Source organism: Coturnix japonica, chromosome Z (genome assembly GCF_001577835.2).
Source record: "Coturnix japonica isolate 7356 chromosome Z, Coturnix japonica 2.1, whole genome shotgun sequence".
Lineage (NCBI taxonomy): Eukaryota > Metazoa > Chordata > Aves > Galliformes > Phasianidae > Coturnix > Coturnix japonica.
Window position 1 is genome coordinate 40,908,054 of NC_029547.1, and position 25,830 is coordinate 40,933,883.

Genomic DNA, 25,830 nt, shown 5'->3' on the forward strand with positions numbered 1-25,830 from the left:
GCGGCGTCGCCTGAAGGGGCGCGGGGCGGGGCCTGGGCCTCCATCATTTCCATCCCAAAGTGTTACAGAGATAAGCAGGTAACAGTGTTTTTAACCCTTACATGCAAATCCCAGGCTTCCATTACTGTATGCACCATGTGAAGTGTGGTCAGACAAGGTTTCATTATGTTCTGTCTCCATGCAGAGATGCATTAGTTACTGCCTTTGTAGTGGGCTGCAGCGAATACAAAACAAAAAGGGGATTCAGAGTGAAATCTCGGTTGGTTCAGTTGACATTGAAAGGGAGGAGCCGAGCTACAATGATTTTATCTGCAATCCATATAAGCAGAGATTTAAAACTATACATAATAAATGGAGACATGCTTCACAAAACATCACTCTAAAATACTGCATACAGCATTTACTTGAAATCCAGGGGCTGCTCTAAGTTCCTTCTACGTTAGCAAGCCAAATCCTTGCCCTCTGTGTTAGCATTTTTATATGTGCTACCCTATGGCTAGCCTAGAGCAGCAACAGCTACACAACTGTATTTAATTAACCAGCAGAAACACCAGTTTTAACCATCTCAGCGGTAGAAGCACACGGACAGTCAATATCCTGTATATCTTTAAAAAGACACAGCTATCCTCAAGATTTCCAAATCCACATTAGACTTATCTGTTGCAATGTGGTTGCCAAGAGCAGCTGACATGGCATCAGATAGTTGCCTGGAGACAGCTCTGCTCAGCTGTACTCTGTTGAGAGCTCCAAGTCACCTTGATTTACATGGAGTAAATAAGTAAACACAGCAGACACTGTACACAGTATTTCACTGAGGCATGTAGGCGACTTTCAGGCACCATATTGCCAATGGACACTATCTAAATCCCTACTTAGCTGGGAACAGTAGAACCAATAAAATACCAATAGAAAAACAGTGATTTCTATGCATCTCTAATTCCCCAGTAACTGCTGTCCTCAGTTTTACATCCTCTCACTCAGTGGCCTTCTGTTCTCACCTTGTAGAACACCTGACGGCTACATAAAGTCAGTTTGTAGGATAGAGAAACCTTCAATCATCCACATCTGTATGACGCAGTAATACAGTATTTGCACTGAGCCCATAGATTTCACTTAAGCCTGGGGGATTTCTGTTAGTATTACTTCAAAATAGAATTAAACACTTGAGTGTCAGATAATCACAGAAATGTAGGGACTGGAAGTGACCTCTGGAGAACACCTTGTCCAACTCTGAATCTGATATGACTGCTTAAATGCACAACTATAGAAGGAAGAGAAAGATACTGACCCTCTTTCATCATGGAATGGTACAAAAATGCCCCCACCCCCCACGCCCCCATCCCCTCTCCTTCCCAGGGGCATGTGTCTAGACATTAATATTAGGGCTTAATCTTTGTGTCTACCTTCCTGCCCTTCCATACATCTGCCACCACAGACCTTAGTAATGACGTATGACCTAGCTAAGATTCACAAGCAAACCCAAGCTCTGTGTATTGCATATCGAAACTCCTTTTTCCTTTTTTTTCCCCTCACCCCAAGCAATGTTACTTTGTACAGAATTGTTATTAAATGTAAACACTCAAAACCCTGTCGTTTTCAAAATCCCTACTGACATTAAGCTGCCTTTTCTACATTCTGACCATAAACTTTTCCTTCTGAACATCAATTAATACGTGTATTTTTCTCTGGCACACTTCAGAAATAGGGTGCCAACTAATCAGCCCAGAAATAAGATCTCACCTTCTGAACTATACAAGTTTTAGAAATAAAAAAAACAACACCCAACAGTGTAACTGGGCAACAGAGGTCTTTTTATGCTTAAATGCTTCTAGTTGTATGTCAGTCCTAGAGCGAATAGAAGAGCACAGAATAAGTATATTGTAAGTTCATGTGTGTATGTGTGTGTTGGGAATCAGCAAATCTAGGTCCCCTCAGGGTCTAGATGCAGTAAGGAAGGGAGGACTGGAATTAACTAAGCCCACCATGCTAAAAGTCATAATGAAATACACTTTCTTGTGAACTTCTGGTCAATAAGATGTTATGGAATTACACTGTGTCAGAACTAGATTGTGTGTAGTATGTTTTAACATGAAATATGGATGAGAACAGAGAAGTCTGCTGGTGAGACGTGCATCTCCCTAAACCCACTTTATCTAAAATGTGACTACTACCAAAATAAAACTGCTTGGATTCTTAGACCATTAGTACTGATACGCTTTGTCATCATCTTAACAGCAGCTTTCTTTTTAAATGAAAACATATTTCTAGTACAGCAGACACCTAAGATTTAGTTACAGCCAAGAAAAGAATTCCACTCTGACAAGGTGCAATCAGGAGGAAATTTTATATAACACCACCAGTAATAAGTTATGCATCGCAAGACTAATTTCAGAATTAGGATACTGTGAAGCAAAATACATCAGAATAATTGAAGAAATAATTAGTTACAGAGATAAGAACAGTAATGCATCTCAGGCAGAAGCAAACAACAAAACTGAAGGAAAGATAATTGTGGGCTGAGTTCATCAAAGAGAAACAACATTCATAGGTGGGAAAAATGTATTTGATCTCAGAGGACAACAACTTATTTCCTTGCAGAGAGCCAGCTCGAGCTTTACACATCTGAATTCCCACCAAGCAGCAGGGCCCAGGAGATGCTCAGTTTGTATGTATGTCTTGAGCTAATAACTTTGGATGGAAGTGCATTTCACTGAGTGAACAAGCTCCCCCTACACCTTCTTATCTTAACTGCAGTTCCATGGCCACTCAAGAAGAAGAATGCTTTCACCACCAACAAAATTAGAGTAATTTCCTTGGCTCTCGGAAGTGGCAGAAATCTGTAAACACAAGAACATCCAACTATGTGGAAATTTCCTAGGGAGCAGATAACTTGCAAAATAAGGCCGGAGAGGCATTACCCAGTCTTAGAATGGACAAACTGCACATCCGGTCATCTGAAAGTTGACGGCAGAAAATGTAGATATTAAACACATACTTGGTATTGATCCGGGCATCACACATTTACTAACACCTACATGACTGTTGTGAACTCTTAAGCTCTTCAGCACCACACCAAATCCCCTTGCACTTCCAATATGTAGCGAAATACAACACACAACCAACTTACATTCAGACTAAAAACTCAACCTTATCTACATTAACATTCTCTAAAACATGTTTTACAGATAAAATCTGTTACTCTGCATATAGTAAACTATAAAGCAAGAATGACATTTCTATATGTGATTAAAAATGGAAAAAGTGGGGACATCTCTTTTGGTGATACTTAAAAGTGCAAAGGAGGTGGCTGTGGTAGCAGCGAGTGAACACATTTGCGTGATGATGTTAAGAAAATCCTCAAAGATCTAAGCATGGGAAGGAAGTCGTGCTTCATATGAATGGACACCTCACTTTCGATTCATCCAAGTCACACATCTCATCCAGAACAAAGCTGTCAGATAGGCAGATTGTGCTTTGCGTGGTGTTATGGTAAGTAGATGAAAGTCTACACGGGAATGTTAGCAACACTTACGGTTCTTTGTACTATTTATTGGGAAGTGTGAAGACATCTGGGAGGCAGCTAGCAACAAAAGACGACTAAGCATTCTTCTACATCATCTCTATGAGTAGTACTGTCTTCATTACGGACAAGATCTCTACCCTTTTCAAGCCTCCTCTAGAACACAGCTAATTATAGTAAATCATTCTGCTGGAAGGATTTAATATTGCATTTAACATTGCACATTTAAAAATTATATAGTTTCACATATGGTAGAAAAAATAATTTGGTAGTCTGTGAAGAACAGATTATTTTCTACAAACATCATACTTCCCGTGTTAACTGTCAGAATTTCCAGGGTGAGGGGCTCCCCTGGAACACAATATATTTAAAGGTAAAGCGCTGTAAGGACACTCGCCAGGAATTGAAAATGAACAAGCTAAGAGCAAAAAACTTTGGTTTGTTTTTGACTTTTTGCCATCTCAAAAAGGGTTAACAGCTGTTCTGGGACTTGGTGTACTGGTTTACATTTGCAATTGCTTACAATTGCAAGTAATGGTTTAATCCAATCTCCTTCCAACAGCTCTAGCTGTTTTCTTCTTTTCTGCTTCTTTAGGCAGCTTGTCTGATCTTGCACTGAGCAAATTCAGCATACTTAAGCAGGTTCAACCCAACCCCTCCCAACCAGTTCTGCCAGTTAAGAGCTGGTCTGGACCACTGAAGGGTGAGATGAGTGCCGTTGCTTACATTAATTGTTTATTGAAAAGCAGCACAATTGATTACTTGTATTCTGAAGCCAACTCCTGCTTAAACAATATTCCAGTACTATCAGGAAAGCATGGCAAGGCCATTGGCTTTCAATTTTCAAGCTAGCAAATCTGACTGTTTTAAGAATTATCTATAAAGTTTCAAAGGAAAATATTCTGACAGAGGACTGTACATGAAAAATAGAAATAGGCGAGTTCCCTTTTGCAGTTTGCAATATTTAGTCAGAAAAGCTCTCATAAAAATTTAGCAATAACATCACCTGTGGCATACAGCAAGGAACTAGAATGAATGCACATGGTAAAAAGTAAACATTTGCAGAAAAGACATGTTCCCACTTTTCACATAAAGAACACAAAGCTTTATTAAACTAAATAACGGACAACTGCAGGTCTGCATTCCGATCACTAGAGTTCTATCAAAATGTATATCCCCAAATAACAGTAACATTGAGTCTTGGTTTCCTTAGCTCCTTCTTTTCCTCTGTTTTGCCTCAACACTGATGATGTCCTGGTTCATGCTGTGCCAACCTCATTGAAGTAAAACCCAGGAGCAAGAGAAAACTTTAGCAGCATAAACCAAATCTGGCAACCATTAATCCAGACACTGTTAATAAAATACAAGACTAGATATACTTAATACAGCCATTTTCCTTTTTTTTTTTTTTTTTTCCTGATTTTATACTTCCAGGATTCATTTTTATAGTTAAGCATAAAATCTAACTTTGTATCCTAATCACTAATATGAATCAAACATCATGTATGTCCTTAAATATTCTAAAAGTCTCTTAATGGATACGAAGCTTTTTAGATAAAGAATCAGAGAAATGCTTTGGGAAGGAATTTCAGAAGGTCACGTAAGCATCTCTCTACACAAAGGCAATGTGAAATACACTGAAGTCCATCCCCTTATGTTTCCTAACTTTCTTCTTACAACTTCTGTAATGGAAATGTAACAACTCCCATGGGAAGCATATTTTTAGTGTTTCACTACCCTTACACTTGGAAAGTTTATCTCGTCTGTCTTTGCTACAAAGGTAGGTTAGTTATGAGGATATTAAGAGAAACTTCCCAATTAAAAAGAAGTACCTCCTAGATTACCTAAAGAAGTCACTACAGATTTCAAATACATTCTGGTGTTTGATATGCATACAATTATTTATTGTTTTGCCTCATGTTCTCTAGTTTACCTCAGTTACAACCAAAATTTACTTATAGGGATTAGGTTTACCTTTAAATTCTTAGACAAAGGAGATGCAGGCTGGTATTAATTGACTATCCCAGGTAAAATGGTGTACCTCCAGAATATTCTATTCTACATTATCTGTTAGAAAACATCACAAAAATGTATCACCTCATTTGTGAGAAAGACAGTCTTCTATTTTAAACACAAGGATGGGGTTCTGTATTATACTCCAGCAGAAAGTCCTGAGTCCAAAACAAATTGAGGTCTATTTCACCTTGAAAAGAACAGCAATGTTCATATTAAAAGTTTTCTGAAGATTTTTGTTAAGAGCTACACCAACCAGGTGGCGTAGAAATGTCTTGAAAAATTTGACAAGAGGCAAAGAGTGAAAGAGAAAATTAGATACCACTTGTTCAAAAAATTTGGATTTTTGGCATTGGCTTTTAACTTACTGCTGACAGTATCTCAATTCTGATCAAAACCACTACAAGTCTTATGAGGAATTCAAGATAAAACTGACTAATGTTAATAGCAGTTGAAGCACAAAAGCTACAGATGGGATACACTGTAACAGTGTTAAGCCTATCATCACCTTAAATTACTCAATTTTAATGCTACTTAAATTTGGGGCATCTTGAATCCTGAATGCCAACTATTTAGAATGCTAACTTAAGAACAGCCTAGCTGACACAGAACTAAACGGATGCAATTTTGTGGTTTGTTCAATCATGCACAGAATGGTTAATGTTCTATTATCTCATGTTTCTACTTTAAATGAAATCTTATTTAAGTTCTACCTACGTATATATTTAAAGCACTAATCTGTCTTTTCAGCATTGTTCTAACACAAACCATATTTGCATCAAAAAGGCTTGAGGCAGCAAAGGTCCCGGTTTGCATACAAAATCATTTTTTTCCACTACGACAAACTTTTTTTGTGATGAAATCCTTGTGGTATTTTTCCCTTTATAATTTTTTAAAAAAATAAAATTGCATGACCATTTCAAATAGAATTAAAATTTCATCTCACAGTAGTCACTATTTCACATTCTACATTATATCCCCAATTAAAAAAAAAAAGTTTCAATTTATAAATACCATTTTTATACATGTAATATTGTTTCAGTTTGCAGTGATGAAAGCAATTATCCTGCTTGACTTCTTGAAATACCCTGCCTTTAGCCTTGTTATGCACCTGAGATGGGTGAAACTGTCTCAATTACAATTATATTACAGAAGACCTGAGGCCTGATCCTGCAGCTGTTACAAGCATCCTACAACAGCCATTTTCAGTCACTAAGAATGAATATAGAGGGTGCAAGATTCTCCTGCATCAGGCCGTAAGTGTAAGTGCATTATAAATATTAAGAGGTGACATCTCAAAATTAAAATACTGTATTTTTATGTAATGCAAAAGTAACACACACGATTTACATATAGTAATAATTTATTCTGAAATGTTCATTTTAGTCTCTGTTGAGACATCACCCATGTCTCATTAATAAAGAGCAGCCATCTCACCTCAAATACCAGAATATACAACAAGTTACAGCATAGCAAAAAAAGAAAAAAAAACCCAAAACCTACCTACTTGAAGATGAAATCTAGTTCAGGTGAAATAATTTCGCTCAAGGTTTTACAGTTACACAGTTTTCTTTTTTTCTATTTTTTTTTCGTTTTTTTTTTTTTCCCCCCCCCTTTTCCCCAGGGCATAAAGAAAGTGTAAATCGTTACACCATACCTATCTATGCACATTATGTGACCACAAATGTTATCATTACTTCAGAAAATAACCATCAGTTCCATTCATGCAGAAAAGCAGGCTGGGAATGCTTGTTCAGCAGAAACCATATTACTGTGAATTTCACAGCCACATGATTAATTATTGGGTTAGATGGACTCACAAATGCTAAAACTGAGTATATTTTTTTGCATAAATAATACCAGTTCTTCCCTGATGTAGTTTAGTCAGTCTGTAGTCTAGAAATGATTGATAAAGCAGTATGACTCCATCTTCTCTATATGCAATGTTCAATGATTTCAAGACAAGCAATATTTAAAGGGTTATGGGATGGGATGCTAATTAAATACATGTTAAACATACTGTACAAATATACTTGCATTAGCAATTTTATTTCAAACTGTCGATCACATTTTTCCTCCAAAATATTACCAGTGAAGACAAAGTATACTATCAAATATGGCTTCCAGAACAAGGACTCTCTAACAAGAATCAAACCTATTTACAAAAACAAACAAACAAACAAACAAAAAAATCAATCCCCATCATTTGAAGTTTCATTTGAAACAAAACTTCTAAGTAGCTGCTGCATTTAATACATCAGTTTTAGTTTTTGATGTATTTAAACAGAAGTCACCAGGTAAGAGCCAGAATGACGTTTGGGACTCTGAGTTCCACTGGAGTCTGTATTTTCAGACTTTGAGTCACGTTTCTTTGTGCTGTTATTTACTGGTGTGGGTATCTGCGATGGCCGAGCAGAACTATTGTCCACACTACTCTTCCTACGGCTTGGATTGTAATTGAAAGGAGTTACTCTCGCTGCAACAGCACCAATCGGAGAGCTATGTTTGCTTGAACTACTGGAACTGAATGGTGTACGCTCACTCACAGTACTTTCGTTACTTTCAGGTGCAGGAACAGGATTGGTCTGCAGAGGTTTTGTTTCACTGCCTTTCTTGTCTGGACTGTCCATCTGAAAGAAAGAGTTCAGACGATTTTCTAAACCAATGGTACGAACAGGAACACTTCCATTCCCTGGAATTTGTTTTTCTTGAATCTCTTTAGAATCTTTGCCATTCACAACCCCCTTCTCTGAAACACTGTCAATAACAGGAGGAGTATTTCCAGTTGGGGACCTTCCAGATCGAGGATTGTTAATTGGGCAGTCCTCAATCCTCACCCAAACATCCTCAGTCTTAGAGACAGCTGGTGCCATCTGATAGATTAGTGTTTTGGAATCAGAGCTACTTGTGGCACTCGAGGAAGGATGTTGAGGATCATTCATTATTTGGGGGATTTCATTTTCTTTTATTTTTCTCCAAGTACCTTTTGCTGGTGCTTGGTTTTCTTTACTTTGCTTCTGTCCAGAGAGAGAACTTCCATGTTGCTTTTCATCTTCACTTTTTGCCTTTTCACTGGATTCTGAAGAAGCTGACAGAATTGAGGAAGAACTTCCAGTTCTTCTCCAAGTGCTTACACGAGGAAGTGATGAGGAATGCTTACTATGTTCACGTTTCCATGTTCCTGACCTGTTGATTGGCAATCTAGATGGACTCTCAGAATGAGAACGTGCTATATCATGACGTTTTGCAGGTCTCCCATCATATTCTACAGAAGGGCTCAGATTAGGGGGTAGTTTTCTCCAGCCACTAGTTTGGGCAGTTGAGTGAGTGGATAAAGACATATCAGGAAGTGAGGGACTTAAAACTGGAGTCTGTAGCTGGGACCTTGTGGGAGAATCTGGTCTGGAAGGAGAAAGAGATTCAAATGAAGCAGACTCTTCCAATTTACGTCTTAGAGTCGGACTTGGAGCTTCTTTAATAAAAGTTGACTGGCGAACAAGAACAGGCCTCTCAGATCTGTCAGATTCACTTCCGCTAGATTTTGCTGATGACATTCTGGATAAGTCAGTCTTTTTGTTTGATGCACCACTACTGAGAATTTGGTTCAGTCCTTTGGAAGCAGACTCACTTCTTGGAATGCTACTGCTATTCTTAGTTAAGGCAGTTTGCTTCGTAAGGTTTTGCTGGCTCATCTGCCTGCCTGGTGATGTATATGACATCCTACCTGAACTTGAAGATTTAGTTGAAGCTGTGCTAGGAGATGATGTTCTTGGCAACTGAGACAGTTTGTTGGGAGGACTTATACCATTTCTTCCTGGAGAGATTGAGTTTCGGCCTGGAGATTGCAGAGGCCTGCTCAATGGCTGCTGTTGAGGTCTAGAAGGAGTGGAGTCTCTAGATCCTGATCTAGAAGGTCCTTTACTTGATCCAGCCTGGTTCAACCCTGACAGCTGCCTAGTTACAGGAGCTGGTTCAGGTTTTACTGATGACTTGACTCCTCTTGGGGAGCTAGCTGAACTTTGGCCTTCACTGGGACTCTTGGAATTTGTGTTTTTGAATGGGGGGCCTTTTTTGGAAACAGGACTGGTGCTTGAAGAACTATTTCGAACTCCTGGAATATGAATCATTGTCCTGCCACGTGAAATTGAAGGCACACTTGTTTGCTGTGGTTGCTTTAACTGGCTTGAAACTTCTGAATTGGAGCGAGCTTTTCCTGTAATTATACTTTTATATACTCTTTTCCCTCCTTTGATTCCCTTACTTTCGGATTCTACTTTTTTAGATTCCAGTGTACTTTTCTCTCCTGGCTTAAGAATTCGTGGCCCTTTATTACTAGTAAAAGGTTTCTCTTCTTGGTCTGGGGTAAGATGGAATGGTGATCCCAGAGAAATACCAGATTTTAATGAAAGGATAGAATCAGAGTCTGATGAAGCTTGTCTGGATAGTGATGCAGCAGCTGCAGCTTGATGCAGGCTACTAACAATAGAATTTGCACCTTCCTGTATAGCTTTCCAATCAAAGTTCTCTGAATCAGGTGAGAAACCATGTTCTGAATCTGGCCTCTGTATCTCTCTTAAATCCAGTGTTAAATCTTCTGCCAACATACCACCTATGTTTCTGGAATTACTTTTCTCACTTTCACTCTTCATTCTTGATGGCTTTTTCTTTTTAGGCATGGCAGAACTAATGCATTCCTGCAAAAGATCATCTTCCGAGTCAATACTTAGAGAACTCAGAGAGCTATTTCTAGAGAAACATACTGGTGTATCTTCAACATGAAATGATTTAGGAGCATAACCAGAAGTCTGTGGTCTGTTTGACTCTATCTGCGAATCAGGAGCCTCAGTTCGCTTTACTGGTTCTCCTTCTTTGTTGTTATTGTTTTCTTGATCAATATCACTAAGGGAACTAAGAGATGAATTGCGAGAAAAACAAACAGGTGTGTTTTCAATAGCAAAGTTCTGCATCTTCTCATCTGTAGCTGCCCCTCTGTCTGGAATATCTTTATTTGGCTGACAGAAAGTTTTAGATTGGCTTCTGCTTGCTGGGTGTTTTTGGCAAACTTGTGTCCTATTACTTGGTTGCTGACTTGAAGGCTGTTCTGCGTTAGGGCAGTCCTTAGTTTCTATTTCCTTTGCTTCTTTTCTTAATTCTGCCTTTTCCCTTGAAAGGTCAACATCATCATCATCAAAATCCAAAGAACTTAAGGAATCATTGCGTGAAAAACAATACGGAGTTCCCTCAATAGGTGTGTAATGATGAGGGGAATCAAATGTAAAGCTTCCTCTTACACGCTCTTCATTATTTGGAAGTTTGTCATTAAAATCTCTAGAATTATTTTTAAGATTCTGTTTCTTTGCATCTCTGTTCTCTGGATAGCTTCTTTCATTATTAATTTGGCTTTTAGACTCTGTGTTTTTCCTTACACGTGCTCTATATTCACTGTTTTGGGGAACAGGCTTTACTGGTGATGTTGGCTTCTTTTTCTCACCTTCTGATTGATTTTTATTATTTAGAGATGTAGATGCTTGTTGTATTTGATCCATTATTTTCTTCACTCTAAAAGGTTTGTGACTTTTCCCTTTTGGCATAGCTGAGTTAATGCACTCAGCCAGAATATCACCCTCTTCTGTTTTGTCATCATCCAGTCCTGGGCCAGTCACAGTTATGCTTTTTGCTCTCTGAGAGTCATCTGTACTTCTACCTTCTGTAGGAATAGTGTCCCTCTTTTCAAATTCCCCTGACTCTGCCCCTGTACCCACGCTGTCTACATTGGCCAACTCATTTGGTGGTGATTCTATTGTAAGATCGCTCAGAGATGTAGCTGTTGAAAAATTTATTGGTGTACCCTCAACACAATATACTCGTGGCATATCATCTCCTGGTGTAAAACTCACATGCTTTTGGGATTGCAATCGGCTTTGGGAAGGCATAAGTTTGTAAACTGGCAGCTGGCTTGGCTTTCTGGCTACAGGAGGAGGTATTTTTGGAGCAGATGCTTGAGAAGGCTTTTTGGCTTTACGTGAAGACTTTGTAGGCATTGCAGAAATAATACATTCTTCCAGTATTTCGATATCATCATCATCAGAATCATCCAGAATGTCTTTTTCTGCTTCAGAAGGCTTCTCTGCTTTATTCTCTTGATTATCCTTTGTATCATCTGACTGTTCAGGTTCTGCTTCATTTCCATGTTCATTTTCATGTACAGGAGGCATTATTCTTAACTCTACATCTTTCTGTATAAATGGCTCATCAAGACTCAGAGCACTCAGGCTAGAAGAGCAAGAAAACCCATCTGGTGTACTTTCTGTGGCAAAATGCAGTAGTGTATCAGCATCTGGCAGTACTTGAACTCTCTGAACAGCTGCATTTACTGCTGCTTGCCTAGGACCAGGCTCTCTCTTTTCTGTACTAGGTACTTTACCTTTAGCTACATCTCTTTTCACTTGAACTCCTTGAGCAGGGGGTGGTGTTTTACTTCTGCTTGGAGGCATTGTTTGTCCTGGGCTGTCTGGAAGATCACTTGGACTTATAATACCACTCACCATTCCACTGCAAGGCTCACTTTGAACTGAACTAGCAATTGAACGGCTTTCAAAACTATCCAGGGAACTTACAGAGGTACATCTGCTGAACATGAGAGGAGTTTCCTGTACATAATGTTCTGGTGGGCTTTTAGGAGTCTGTGCACCACTCTTTGAGGGAGATTTGGCACCTGAAGAAAATTCAACAGCTTTATGTCTGGAGGAATCAGAAGGCGATAAACTGGAAGTTGGAAGTCTACTGGACTTTGTTCTGATATGTTGTGATGTTGATGTGATTTCACTCACTGCAGCTTCTGCAGATAGAGCCCCACTGTTTTCTTTCAGTTCTGCTATCTGTAGTGTATTAGTAGTATCAGTCACTCGCGTGGATTGATCACGTCCTATTTCATCTTCAGCTGACGACAAAGACGACAAAGAGCTACACCTTGAAAAACATATTGGTGTATCTTCCACACAGTAAGTCTGTATAGTTTCCTGGTTAATAGAAGGAGTCTTACAGGAAGCAGTCTTTTGAGCATGACCACCTCTGCTCTGTGCAGAACTTGGGTGAAGCTGATTCTGCCTCTTTGAACCTGCTGAAGGGGCTGATGTGTTCCCACTGCTTGAGGAAATATGGTCAGTTTTAGTGCTCTGCACTGAAGAAGTCTTTGAAAAAGCAAAAGATGGCTTCTGAGAAGAGGAAGGAACTTCTGTTGAATACTTGAGACTGTAGTCAATGGGCTGATCAACATGATGTTCCTCTTCATTGTACTTTATGCTGTAATTGGTTGGTCTGTCTTCCTCCTCATGCTGTTCCTCCTCAGAATAGCGTTCACTGTAGTTGGTTGGCTTATCATCATCATAATCATCTACCTGGCACAAAGACTGATTTACTTTCTGATTGATTCCAAGTGCTGACCCTACTCTATTCTGATCTGAACCATTGGATCCTCTTGATCTAAATGAAGGAACACAATCTTGCTGTCCAAAAGGTGACTGATATTTCATGTGTTGATCATCCCCACTTTCAGTGTACACAGGGTAGGTTGAACTTTGGCTCCTTGACTGCCTTTGGTCATTTTGTTTCAATTCATCATCTATTATATGCTTAGGCCTTGCCCATCTTTCATTCTGAGAAGGACTCTGCCTTCCAGAATTTAGCTGTTCATCTGAATATTTAAGACTATAGTTAATAGGAGTGTCTAGTTCTCCATCGTTGTCATCCATGTGATTTGCACTATGTATCTTATGTGCCAAGTCAGCTGGATACTGCCCATAACTACAAAATTTACTTTCATCGTCCTCAGAGTAAGATTCAATTGAAGGTTTCATTTGGCCTCTTTTACCATAGCCATCACTGCTGCTGACGCTATTTAAGCTGTCATTTGATGCTCTCTTGTATTCCATTTTTGTGTAAGGCACAGGACACGGCCTGCTTGAGTTCTCAGATTTTGCAAAGTATGTATTTGAGTGAGTATGGGCAGTGGCTGCTCTCCTTGTGGCATTTCTGTCTTCTGTCAAACAGTGCATTTCAGAAGCAGAACTGGAACTTCTGTCTTCCTGTGGAATATGCATGCTTGTCACTTCTTCCATAACCTTGGCAATTTGAGCTGCAGCTGTAGAAATCTGCATTCCTATTCTCTTAGAGGAGCTTCCACTGTTCTCTGTAGCTGGGTGGTAGGCATTTAAACCTACTCCTCGATCTCTATCAAGACTTCTGTCTTTCTCAGATAGACAATTTTCTATGTTTCCTCTACTAGAAGACGAGGAGCCAGGCAATACTGTAGAATTTAAATATGGAGAAAGTACAGTCATGTTACCAGTATTAAAACTCTCTGTTCTGCATACCCCATCATCATGACGACTAGAGTCCAAAACATACTCACTGTATATATTCTGCTTATGTCTCTGCTTATTACGATGAGATGCTTTTGGGCTTAAATTATCAATATTGTCAAAAGTCTCTGATAAATGTTGCGCATCTAATTCTGCTTCCAGTGCCTTTTGTTTTCTAACATGAAGAGATGGCAAGCTTGATCCTGGAGACATAATGTTAGCATCCTTATACTTTGCTGGCCTGTTTGCCATGAGGTTTCTTAGAGCTGCAGCACTGCCCATTGCTATCATTTTGTGTTTCGAGTGAATGAGATTTTTGAGCATGCTGACTGCTCCCATGTCCCACAGTGCCTCCTGATCCTTTGCATTTCGTGCAGAAAGATTCCACAGGGTTCCACATGCGTTACTGACTATTGTCAAGCTGTGTGACTTCAAGTGTTGTAACAACGTTTGTAAGCAACTGTTCTCTCGCAAGATTTGCCTGGTATTGAATAATTGAAAACAAAAATCATTAAGTGACATTTCCAACAGATCGGAGACAAACAAAATAAAAACTTACTACACTACAAACAAGTTAATTCTTTTAAAGGATAGTTACAGTTATCCAGTGAAAATTTATCTTATTTTTCCTCTATTCCTATGGAATCTATCTAAATGCTAATCAAATGCTACTACAAACACAAATTGTTGCTCCCACCCTATGCTGTTTGTATATCTCTGTTATCTGAGTCGAATACCTGCTGATTCGCTACAAGTTACTGTATTTTATATTATTCTACACACATTCACATTTAGACTCAGCATACAAACTACCTTGTAAACATGCTCTTAGTACCACTACAGTCTTTCAGAAGTTGTATACCCACCTGTGGTCCTCATTAGTAGCAATTAAGCTAGAAACATTTCTTAATATTCCTCCTCCACTTTCAATGATGGCAAGAGTATTTGTTTGGCTCCGGTATGTCAGTGTACCAACTAGAAATGCAAGAGCACCATCAACGGCACATATATCAGCTTTGTTCTCAGTACAATGTGCCGACAGATTCCATAAGGCACTCAAGACACTTTTTAGGGTTGACTCCTAGGAAAATAAAAAGGTGACAGGATTAGATAAGTTTTTCAATTTCTGATCAAAAGCCCTCAGAAATATTGAAGTCAGTTACAAGGAGTTTGTCACAGATCTCTTTCTAATTCCCACTGATCCAAAGATGGACCACGAATAAACTGAAGTAGTAATTCCCACTGAACCTGCAGGAATATAGCCCACAGATTAAAAAAAAAAAAAAAAAAAAGCCTCGTTAATTCTAACATACATTTGCAATGGAATGAAATTCACTGACCATGGAATTTGTTTTAGAATTTGTTTTTCCAGTTACCAGCATAATTTGATTTTTGTTTGGATGAAATCTCACTTGTATGCTAATGCCTGATATTTTCTTCTATTTTCCTATATTTGCCTCTTATTTCTCTGTTTCTTTCTCACAAATGTAAGCTAGTTATGTTCCGATTTCTGTTTTCTGGGCTGATTAGCTTATCAACCAAGGCATACAGCAGTGCAGGCAAACTTCTGCTGGCTTCCCTCTTTCCCTCAGCAATGGATTTATTGCTCGCCAGAAATTTTTTGAAGTATCTGGTTTGAAGATTAGCTAGCAGAGGACTCTGGGATAGAATATAACCTTGTCTGGATACTAAGAATACATCTAGAAAATGACAGAAGTGGAAGTTATCTGTTCCCTAAGATCAGAAGGGGTTTTATTAAATTCTAAATTCTAAGAAACAATGAAATAGAAGAGCAAAAACTGTCAACCATCAAAAAATGAAATTACAGAAATACTATTAGTTTTGAGGCAATGGCATTATTTTGTGATCTGATGCTCCATTAACTCAAAGCAATTCTATTTACCAATTCTAACAGAACTTTAGGTAACTTAAACTCTGAAGTTATCTGAAACACCCTAAACATTTGACATACTGCTTTGTTCAAAAAAGACCACAATACATTTATTTTGTGTAAATTAAATGTATTGTCTCAAAAATGTATCTCATAGGCTCTTATACACAGTACCTTCTTAACTTCTAAAGCACATTCCATCAGTGCTTTCACACTCCCAACTTCTCGTAGTGTCTTTTTACTGTTTACATCTGCACGCCAGGACAAGTTCCTCAACACACTTGCAATGACCTGCAAAATATGAAAAAAAATAAAATAAAAAAATTACTAAATATGCTTACACACCTATATGCATATTTAATATATATAAAAAAGCATATATAATGCTCTCAAGCTGTGTCTAGATTGGACATTGGGAAGACATTTTTCACAGGCAGGGTGGTCGAGCATTGGAATGGGCTGCACAGGGAAGTGGTGGAGTCCCAAGCCAGGATAGTTTAAACTTGTCTCAAAAACTGGACTTCATCGACAGACCATGGTCACAGAAGTTTTACAGCTGATGCGTTGGAGATACGTTGGTGAAAAAACAGCATGACCCACAGGTGGGCATTTTACTACAAGAACTGTACCTCATAATTTGCAGAATGAATACAGGTACTAAGTTTGTTATGCAGACAAGACAACGCAAGAACAACAATTACAGATGAAAAATCAGGCTAGGATGAATGCAGTACATTTCAAAGAGAGAACCTAAATGGGAAAAAAAAGCAAGAAGGCTGTCTGTGGACAGAACACGAGTAACTTCATCACAAAGACAGAACTCAAGTACAAAGGGAAGTGACAGCAAGGCCAAAAGGTAGAAGGAAAGTAAATACTAAGAAAAGAGATCAGAAAGTCTTTCAATATACTGTAATGAAACCTAAGTGCTGCCAACTAGTGGAAATAAACAAAAAATATTTCATCTCATTGTTACCTGCTGTAAGTCTTCACTTTCAGACTTCAGTTGGGCTACAAGAGCTCTCATGCAGCCCTTCATCGAACATAATGTAGCCTGATAGGAATCAGAAGGAAATAGGAAAAAAAAAGGTTTTATGACAGATTAGGTGGCTTACTGGTACGTAAGACTTTGATATTTTAAGCTGATCATCTCTAAATGCAAAAAAGCTTATTAATATTTGTTTCTAATAATAAGTATTTGGTCCACAACTACTGAAAACTAATTCAGTTTCTGTTCTTGAAAATCCTAAGAGGTAGAATTGTGATAAATTTTACAATTTTTACAACAGGCCTAGGACCAGATCTGGAACATTACCATTTAAGAAACTTTCTTTACTATGTCTTGGGTAAAATAATGGACAATCACAACATTTGTGGCATCTGAAGAACAGCTTTTAAAGCATGAATGAAAAACCGTAACGCTTACATTAGAAACTGCCTGTGACAAAGTACAATTAAAAATTCTTTAAAAATGAATGATGTGTTAGAACTGTACAACTTGTCAGCTGGGCAGCAAATATGAGGGCTACTCCAGAAGCAATAGCTTCTTTTTTATTATGTTGGCTCAGACATTAGAGGCAGATGTTGGTGGTGTGGCATTAGAGGCTGAATATTCCCTCCAATACTCTGTTACATGTTGCTGAAGTCTGACAGATGGCAGCAGAGACACAGTCAGACAAAATGGGGTCTGACAGGGAAATGTTTATGAAGCAAAACCACAGGTGTTGTTTTTGTTTGAAATTTCTCCCTGGAGCCTAAATCCAATATCCCATCACAAAGATTTCACCTGCCCAAGAGCTGCAATTCAAGCACAGCTATCAACTGAAATTATTATATATTTGATTCTTACCTTGTTTGCTACATCTCCAAAAGTCAGGTTTGTCAGAGCCATTCCAGCATACCTCCTCAATGTAACACTATAATGGTCATTTGTAAGTCCATACATTTCACAGTCTACTTGCAGCAGTTCAGCAATGGCTTGCAAACCTCCTTTGAAGCCAAATAAAAAACAACAACAACAACAAAAACCAACAAATTTCAGTCCTGATATCAAGAATGCTGTAACATCTCAAACATCTGAAAAACATTAGGCTCTGAAAATAAAATAAACTTCTAAATAAATGACTCTGGATCTCAAATTCTATGTTTAGTACGAGCTGAGAGGTTTGGTAACATGACATTGAGATCTGGGGGGGAGGAAGTGGGAACAGAAGCATTTATGAAGAAGAAAAATACTTTTAATTTGAGCTAAAGTCGGAACTGATGACATCACACCGGTAACATGAAAGGTTATATAGTAAACCTGACAACAATTAAACATCATTACTGAATGTTATATTTCTAAGGAAAAAGTACACAGAATATTTTCACACAGATGCTGCAAAGGAAACCCCCATGTACAGAACTGATTGACAATGATAAAAAAATTCAGGGTGCTGAACAGGAATCTACTTAGGACACAAATACTTCAGAAAGTGGCTTCCATTGTAAGCAGTGTTTCTAAAAGTCACAAGAACTCATGTGATAGTAATACTTTTCCAGTATTCAGAGTTCATGCCACAGAAAAGAATAACTTAAAAGATAACGCGTCCATTGGGTGATGGAATAGCTAAGGTAACCTGCATTAATCACTCTGAGGTCGCAAATGAACTGATGATTTGCTTGAACTCATGGCAGAACCAAGCCACATATTCTTTGAAGTAAACCTTACAAGCAATGAATGTCAGCATTTCTAGCAAGCATTTCAGTGAAGTCAGATAAATACATTTGGTCTTACCAAGCTCATTCATAGCATGCCTGTGTTCTTCATCAAATGAAAGTTTCATTAAAACGCATACAGCAGGACAGATCTGATGATCAACTGGTGCAGGCACTGATCCAGAAATAGGGAGCAGTTAGTATTTTTAAGTGTATAATTTGTCTAGATATAACATTTTCAAAAAGAATCAAAACTTAAAGAGAAACCAACTGCAATATTGTTTGGATTTTGTGTCTTCCTATTAATTCACAAATATACAGATACTTAGGAATATTGCTAACAAATGCATTTGCAGAAGATGCCTGAATAAATCCATATTCACCCAAGAAGACATACATATACTAGGTGCAGAAAAAGTCAGAGAGAATTAACGTATGCATTACATAATTTAACTTCTGGTAAAACAACAAGAAAACCTTTTTAGTTTTGAAAAACAAATAACTTACTGAAAACAAATCAGTAAGGTTAAGTATTCCAGCAGCATTAAATCATGCAGCATCTAAAACGAATCTGTTTCTCTGGGTGTTAAGTCCTGAGAAAACTGCTACTACCATGGTATTTTAATACTGAAATAGTTCTCATGTATAGCATTAAAAATAATAATTCACATCATATTGCCTAGACTGGTATTTTTTTGAACTGCTGTCTTTTACTATCTCCTGTGTGAAATGTGTATCTCCTGAACACATCTGAATGAAGAACAATTTGGGATTATCTATTCATTTAGATACACTGCATTATGCATTGAAACGTAACATAGCACTAGATAGAAATTTACTGTTAATTCATAGACCATCAATAAAAAACACTAGTTATTACCTAGAATGCATCTGAAAGTCTCATGATTTAAAGAACAAGTTTATAAATAGAGTTCCATATCCATAGTAGGTGATACTTCCTAATGCTAGCTACCTCAATTTAAAAAGCCTATCTATACATGCAATTGCACATACTATATATGCCGATGCCCAAACATTTCACAAACCTTACATACATTTACCAAGCAGTTAAAGTCAGCTGTATCTTTTGTAAACTCATTGTTTTATCAAAAAATATAAAGCTGGAAGAACGTACTTGGGTTTTTGTCTTGGTCCATGCCTTGTTCATGTGCTTCCTGCCATTCCCAACACGTTTCACAGTAAGCACGGATCTGCTCCAAAAGATGGAGCACGCGGATTTCCCGTCTGCCTCGCTTGTCATCAGGCTGGGAGTGAATGATGTTATGCAGCGCTGCACTGGCTCTGGCACGGGCCTCCTTACTACCACGAGAGTTCCCTAACAAGACAGAGTCTTTATCGTTGCCATGTAAAAGCTGGATGAGGAGAGGAAGACATCCAGACTGACGCATAGCTATGCAGCTGTCTTGGGAGCTGGACATTGCTAGCAATGTTCTTGACATGTCATCTTTATCATGAGTACCAAGCATTGATAACAATGAGTACACCATTTCCACCTGTAGGTCAAATGATTTTAAAAATAAGGTTATATTTTAAAACTACATATTAAAATAAGCTTAAGTGAAATCCAAATGGTACACATGAGGAAAACAACCCCAAACATACAACTGATTTAATGGTGCAAGAGCCTGAGCTACTTTACAAGTAATTAAGTACTATTACTACTTCACCATCTATGACCTTAACAAATCTCACTTCGTGGTTAAATAGATAGAACAAGTTGGCGTTAACTGTAGGCAGCTGTATTAGTCTGCAAGAATAACAGTGAAGACTTCTAACTTTCCACTGTGCAAAATGATTAAATAAACAAGAACGAAAATATTTTACTTTGAAAATGTAAAATATGTTTAAAATTAACTCCATCTTAAAAAAGTAAGATCTACATGAATGGCACTTTCATGTAGAACTGCTCTTCAGTGAAAAATTATTTCTTATGTTGGCATTAAAAAAAAGTATCAAGACAGGGTTAGAGTGATTACATGAATTTTGGCTTTACACTGTAGTAAAATATCTTGCAACTACATATCCTCGAGTTTTTAAACTTAAAACTGTTTCAAATTAACCAACCATTTTTTGTTAAGAGTGACTTGCATATGGACCAGATTGCTTACAGCAAAAGCAAAACTGGAGGATTAAATTAAACTTTCTTCAAGATTACTGAGGTAAAATCAGAGAAGGAAACAAATGCTCATTTACTACATATCATTTGAGTACAAAGCAGTTGTATAAATAAAGCCGTATAAACCAAACAGTACACATTTAACTCAAAACAACAAACTTTCACATTAAAAAATAGGATCGATTCTTCAGGGATTCCTTTGTTATCTGTGGTCAAAGTATGGTTTGATTTGTCTATCCCATTCTGTTTTCTTCATTAGTAGATTTACACTGAGCATTGCATTTGGTTCCTTCAGTGCGTTTTTAGTAGAATAGTACAGCATAGAAGACGGCAAAGACACTACCTAGAACTCCTGAACTCTATCCCAATTCCTAAAGCCAAGATAAACAGCAAAATTCAAAATCACAGCACAACACAAAGAAACCATCAGAGGGAACAGTGGGCATTTCTTTACGATGTATTAACTAAAAAATGACACTTTGGAATGCTATACCAAGTTTTCTACAGAAAGTTAGATTTTTGTACCAGTTAGTAGACCAATGAATTATTTTGTTTCTTTGCTCTTTTGCAAAAGATTCTACTGTATCTGAGGTTAAGTACAAACACATAGTTATACAAAAATTATATGGCAATGAATAGACTAAGCAGCAAATCTGCTAAGGTGTATCTCCTGTAATAACGCAGAACTGCTGGAACAATGGAAATCTTGATATCAGTGAAACTCTATGATGCCATACAAAATCCACTGAAATAGTCTTGGAGCCTATCTTATAACAACCTAGCATCCTGATTTGGAAAATCCTGGTCTGGAAGAATTCATATTGCAATATTAAAACAAACTGCTTGGATTCATAAAAGACAGTGAATTTAATCTGCTGCACGTATGACTTTTGACAGGTATTTCAAGTGGTAGCTTTAATCGACAATAATTTAGATTTTAAAGATAATTCTTTTGTAGAGAATAAAGTTAAAGAAGCCACCAAAATCTGACCTCTGAATTGTGGCAAAGACGGTATAGGAAGAACTATGAAATGTTTTTCTTTCTGTCCTTCCCTGTATACATGCACTGCACATGAAGACATCTCTTTCTGCATCTGTAAATACACTGCTCTGTTTAGAATCTCTACCACATATATGTTCATACGTATCAGTACTAAGCTTTTCTTATCCTACATCACACTAAGTTCAATCCATTTCTTTGCATGTGTTTTTCACACTTTCCATGCATTCAGGGTTCTCCATCTATCTGCGGCTTTGGGAAATTCTAGTTTGCAATGACAACTTGTTAACAGACTAAACAACATCACACTCTTCTATGGCAAGCATACAGTGCAAGATAGAAATTCCAACATTACAGCAACATCCTTAAGGCCCAAAGTAATCAATATGATGTCAAGAAAAATGGCTCATGGAAGACAGGGCTCAGTACCCCACCCATACTATTGCTAAGTCCAGATATGATAGAAACTCCAGTGTTTCATGGACTTGTGTGTAACAAATTTGTGCTTTTTTCCATCTCTTTTTCATGCTGCACATATACTTCTGAACACACTCTGTTGCAAATAGACACCACTGTGAATGTCTTAAATAATTTTTTTTTAAAATTTTGGTCTGTTTAATTCCTTAGCAATTTCTTATGTTTTGTGAATTTGGTACCTGAAAAGTATTTCAAGAACTGATTTAAAAGTTTTCATCATGGAGTACAGATCAACATCATGGAGTTTTTAAATACTCTATGAACTTCTAGCAATTGGTTCTTCTTTACTGTAGTAACTCTTAATTAAGATAGAAAATATTTTTAAATTATATCTCCAAAAAATTACTACATGTGAATTGATTATTCAGCTAATATTAGTACTAATGCCAGAAACAATGAGGTTATTGTATTAGTAAAAATGTAGCATTAGCGACCTGTGGTTTGTAATCTTCGGTTACCTTGGTACCCAGATGACTTGTCAGTCTGCGAGGTACAGAGTAGTTATTACTAGAGCTCATAACACTGGCTGTCTCATGGTCCATTCGAGCAGCAGAACCCTACAAATTAAAACAACAATTCAATACAGTACAAAGTCTAACCGAAAAAACAATTACTGTCTTACTGTGTTCTGTTTTGGCACTAGGTCATGAAATCATATTTACAGCTATGAATTCGCAGTTTATTTTGGTTAAGTTAGGTCCTCGCTGCCCTGACACTACATAAATGTCACTGTTAAGTTGGATTTTATTACAACTTCTCCCCAAGCCCACTCTCAACAGGGTTCTATTTTCAATGGAATTCACAGAATCACAGAGTGGTCTGGGTTGAAAAGGACCACAATAATAATTTAGTTTCAGCCCCTCTGCTATGTGCAGGGTCACCAACCACCAGACCAGGCTGCCCAGAACCACATCCAGCCCTACAGGGATGGGGCATCCACAACCTCCATGGGCAACCTGTTCCAGTGCGTCAGCACCCTCTGAGTGAAAAAAGCCCTCCTATTACCTAACCTAAACCTCCATGTCTCAGTTTAAAACCATTCCCTCTCGTCCTATCACTATCTACCCTAATAAATAGCTAGAAGGCCACAATGAAATCTCCCAACAGCCTTCTCTTCTCCAAGCTAAACAAGCCCAGTTCCCTCAACCTTTCCTCACGCAAGAGGTGCTCCATCCCTTTGATCATCTTAGTGGCCCAACTCTGCACCTGTTCCAAGAGCTCTGTGTCTTTCCTGTACTGGAGGGCCCAGGCCTGGACACAATACTCCAGAGGGGGCCTCACAAGAGCTACATAGAGGGGGGGCAGTCACCTCCCTCTCCTTGCTGGCCACCCTTAATGCAGCCCAGAAGGCCAACTGTGTTCTCATCCACCAGGACCCCCAAGTTCTTCCCTGCAGGGCTGCTCTCAAGGAGTTCTTCGCTCAGTCTGTGTAAACACCTGATACTGCCCTGGCAATGCTTTTATAATTCGTTTATTATCACTATTTTTATTGAGAAAAAGGAGGATTTGGGAACAAGCTGAATTAACATTTTAAGGAGAGAAAAAACGTTGACATTTATGTCAGATTATACATTGCATAGGACTATACATACATCTCTATAGCACAATCATATAAGCAAGAACTGACAAGATATTCATCTGGACAAGGAGTAACCATACTTAAATTTGTCTGTATCAAAAACAAATTATAAATGGATTAAACTTTTATTTTTTTAAATAAAAAGCTATAAAATAATGATACATTTTCCTGCTATTTTCCTAAAAATTATCACAAATAGCATGTTCCTACCTACTGTGGCAAGACCTGCTATGTGCATATTTGCCCTTTTAATCTATTTTGTGTATTTTCATTTTTTTTCCCTCACCGCTACTACCTACTCACTCTTTACTTTTTGTCTTTGATGTTGCTCTTTCTTTGTCTCTTCTTCCTACTTGCGAAGTTTCCTGATGCCATTCCCTCCCCATTCAGTACGGGAAACTAAAATAAATATTTGAGTAGACAACATTTCAAGAGAATAGTGTTCTATTCACTTCACTTCTTTACTGGTGAAATTCATCTTTTGTTGCAACTGAGAAGATTCCCTTATAAGATTCAAGTCTTCTCAGTGCTGTGTTGACCCAAGCCCAGATCTTTCTGTATTTGCTGCTTTTCCCTGTACAGAAGTCATGTCGTTTTCCCTCTAACAGAAGGAAGAACATTTTCTAATTTTCTAAATTACTTTACATTCTGTTTTTAAACACGGACTGCTAAGGAATCACAGAAGCTTCACAAGTATAAAAAATCATAGATATTAGAGGACCATGTCAGTGACATATAAAAGACCACACATAAAATAACAATCCTAATGCAGTTTGTTTTAACATGACTTGATTGACTAAAAAAAGTACTAAGCATTTTCTCTGCTTTGTGGCACATTTTCTTTGTGAAGTAAGCAACCTGTCTGATTTCCTTATTACAGATTACAATGCAAAGGAAAGCAAAGATCTAACTTCAGTGCCAGTGTAATGGAAGAGAAGATACTTGGAGGACGGTACAGAAAAGGACAGGACTGAATCCTGAAAAATCCCAGCTTCAATTGGCAGTATTTCAAGTAACGCTGATTATATGACTACAAAAATAATTAGACCTGAATAATTTGGTTTATATTTCTTGGGTTCTGCTTAGTAGTGACTGCTCAGCAACACAAAGTACATTGAGCTGGTTTATCAGAAATAAACATTATGCACAATCCATTAAGCCTCCTCCCTCTGGACTTGTACTGGAAGTAAATAATCCCCAGATGTCTCTTAGAATATAGATTCAGATCCCTATATCTATCATCCTCCAGGAGGAAAGGGGACATGCTTTAAACATTTTTATGAAGCAAAGCTGAAAATTGATAAAATCACAAACGCAGGACCTCAAATGAAGAGTGAATGAATCCTCCACTCGAAAGAGTCTGCCAAAATACAACAAAATAACTCCTGATTCATGCTATAAAGATTGATGATGCACCCACAGTGCATCAATTATTTAAATACATTATGCTTTTAACCTCTAACTTGTGCTGAACTATTTCTTTTCTCCAAACAATAACGTTGTCCTAAGAATTAGAGTCAAAGCCCCAAATCCCTGAGCAATTGCTCAGATATGGTTGACAGAAGTTAATTCTAAATGGCGATCAACTACATTTCAAAAGCAAAAATATGACCTGTGGTTGATGTTTAATCAAATGAAATATTCTAGCCAAAGCAAAATTTATATTCTTACTGGTAAATCTCCTGGTACACAATACTTTAAGAAATTCTTTATTTAAGAATTTATTTAAGAAATTCTATTTCTCTAAAGTAGCAAAAATATTTTGCATATGAATTCAACTATTAAACTTTAAGGGCAAAGTCTGAAAATCCAAATTACTATTGGGAATGTCTCACCTACAATTAGAAATTATGAATTGAATGGACATTACTGCATGGTAAATAAATATTTTTATCCACAGAAGGAAGCCATACATTGTGATATTTCTTTTAAAAATACAAAAAGAATTTAGCACAACCTTCAAAACAATTCTTGAAATGTATCTAACTAGTAAAAGGAACAGCAGTGATTGACCATTGAGAAGCCTTCAAACAACTCTTCAGCACACTTTCAGATTATTTCATGGATACTACTGTTTCAAAGTTTAATCTAAAATAGTATTAAATAAACACTTATAATAAGCTTGTCATTTGACTCTTCTATTTAAAATCACTGATGCT

General features: G+C 37.7%; 1 protein-coding gene and 1 long non-coding RNA gene across 9 annotated transcripts in view; one reads left to right on the forward strand and one right to left on the reverse strand.

Annotated features, from left to right (window-relative positions):
* On the forward strand, positions 1-24,829 carry LOC116652500. The gene is made up of 2 exons (XR_004305590.1): positions 1-78; positions 24,552-24,829. It is a non-coding gene; the product is annotated as an uncharacterized LOC116652500 (long non-coding RNA).
* Positions 2,326-25,830, reverse strand: part of APC (APC regulator of WNT signaling pathway) — a 91,322-nt gene continuing 67,817 nt past the window's right edge. For 6 of the 8 annotated variants that reach the window (XM_015849416.2, XM_015849419.1, XM_015849415.1 and 3 more), the window contains 8 exons: positions 22,527-22,649; positions 19,614-19,992; positions 18,558-18,653; positions 17,631-17,770; positions 16,758-16,835; positions 15,959-16,075; positions 14,760-14,974; positions 2,326-14,374 (listed from right to left, as the gene is read on the reverse strand). In XM_015849416.2, coding sequence (XP_015704902.1) covers positions 7,813-14,374; positions 14,760-14,974; positions 15,959-16,075; positions 16,758-16,835; positions 17,631-17,770; positions 18,558-18,653; positions 19,614-19,992; positions 22,527-22,649 — 7,710 coding nt within the window. In that variant the 3' untranslated portion in view covers positions 2,326-7,812. The remainder of the gene's footprint in view (positions 14,375-14,759; positions 14,975-15,958; positions 16,076-16,757; positions 16,836-17,630; positions 17,771-18,557; positions 18,654-19,613; positions 19,993-22,526; positions 22,650-25,830) is intronic. The other 2 variants (XM_015849418.1, XM_015849417.1) reach the window with 2 other exon arrangements.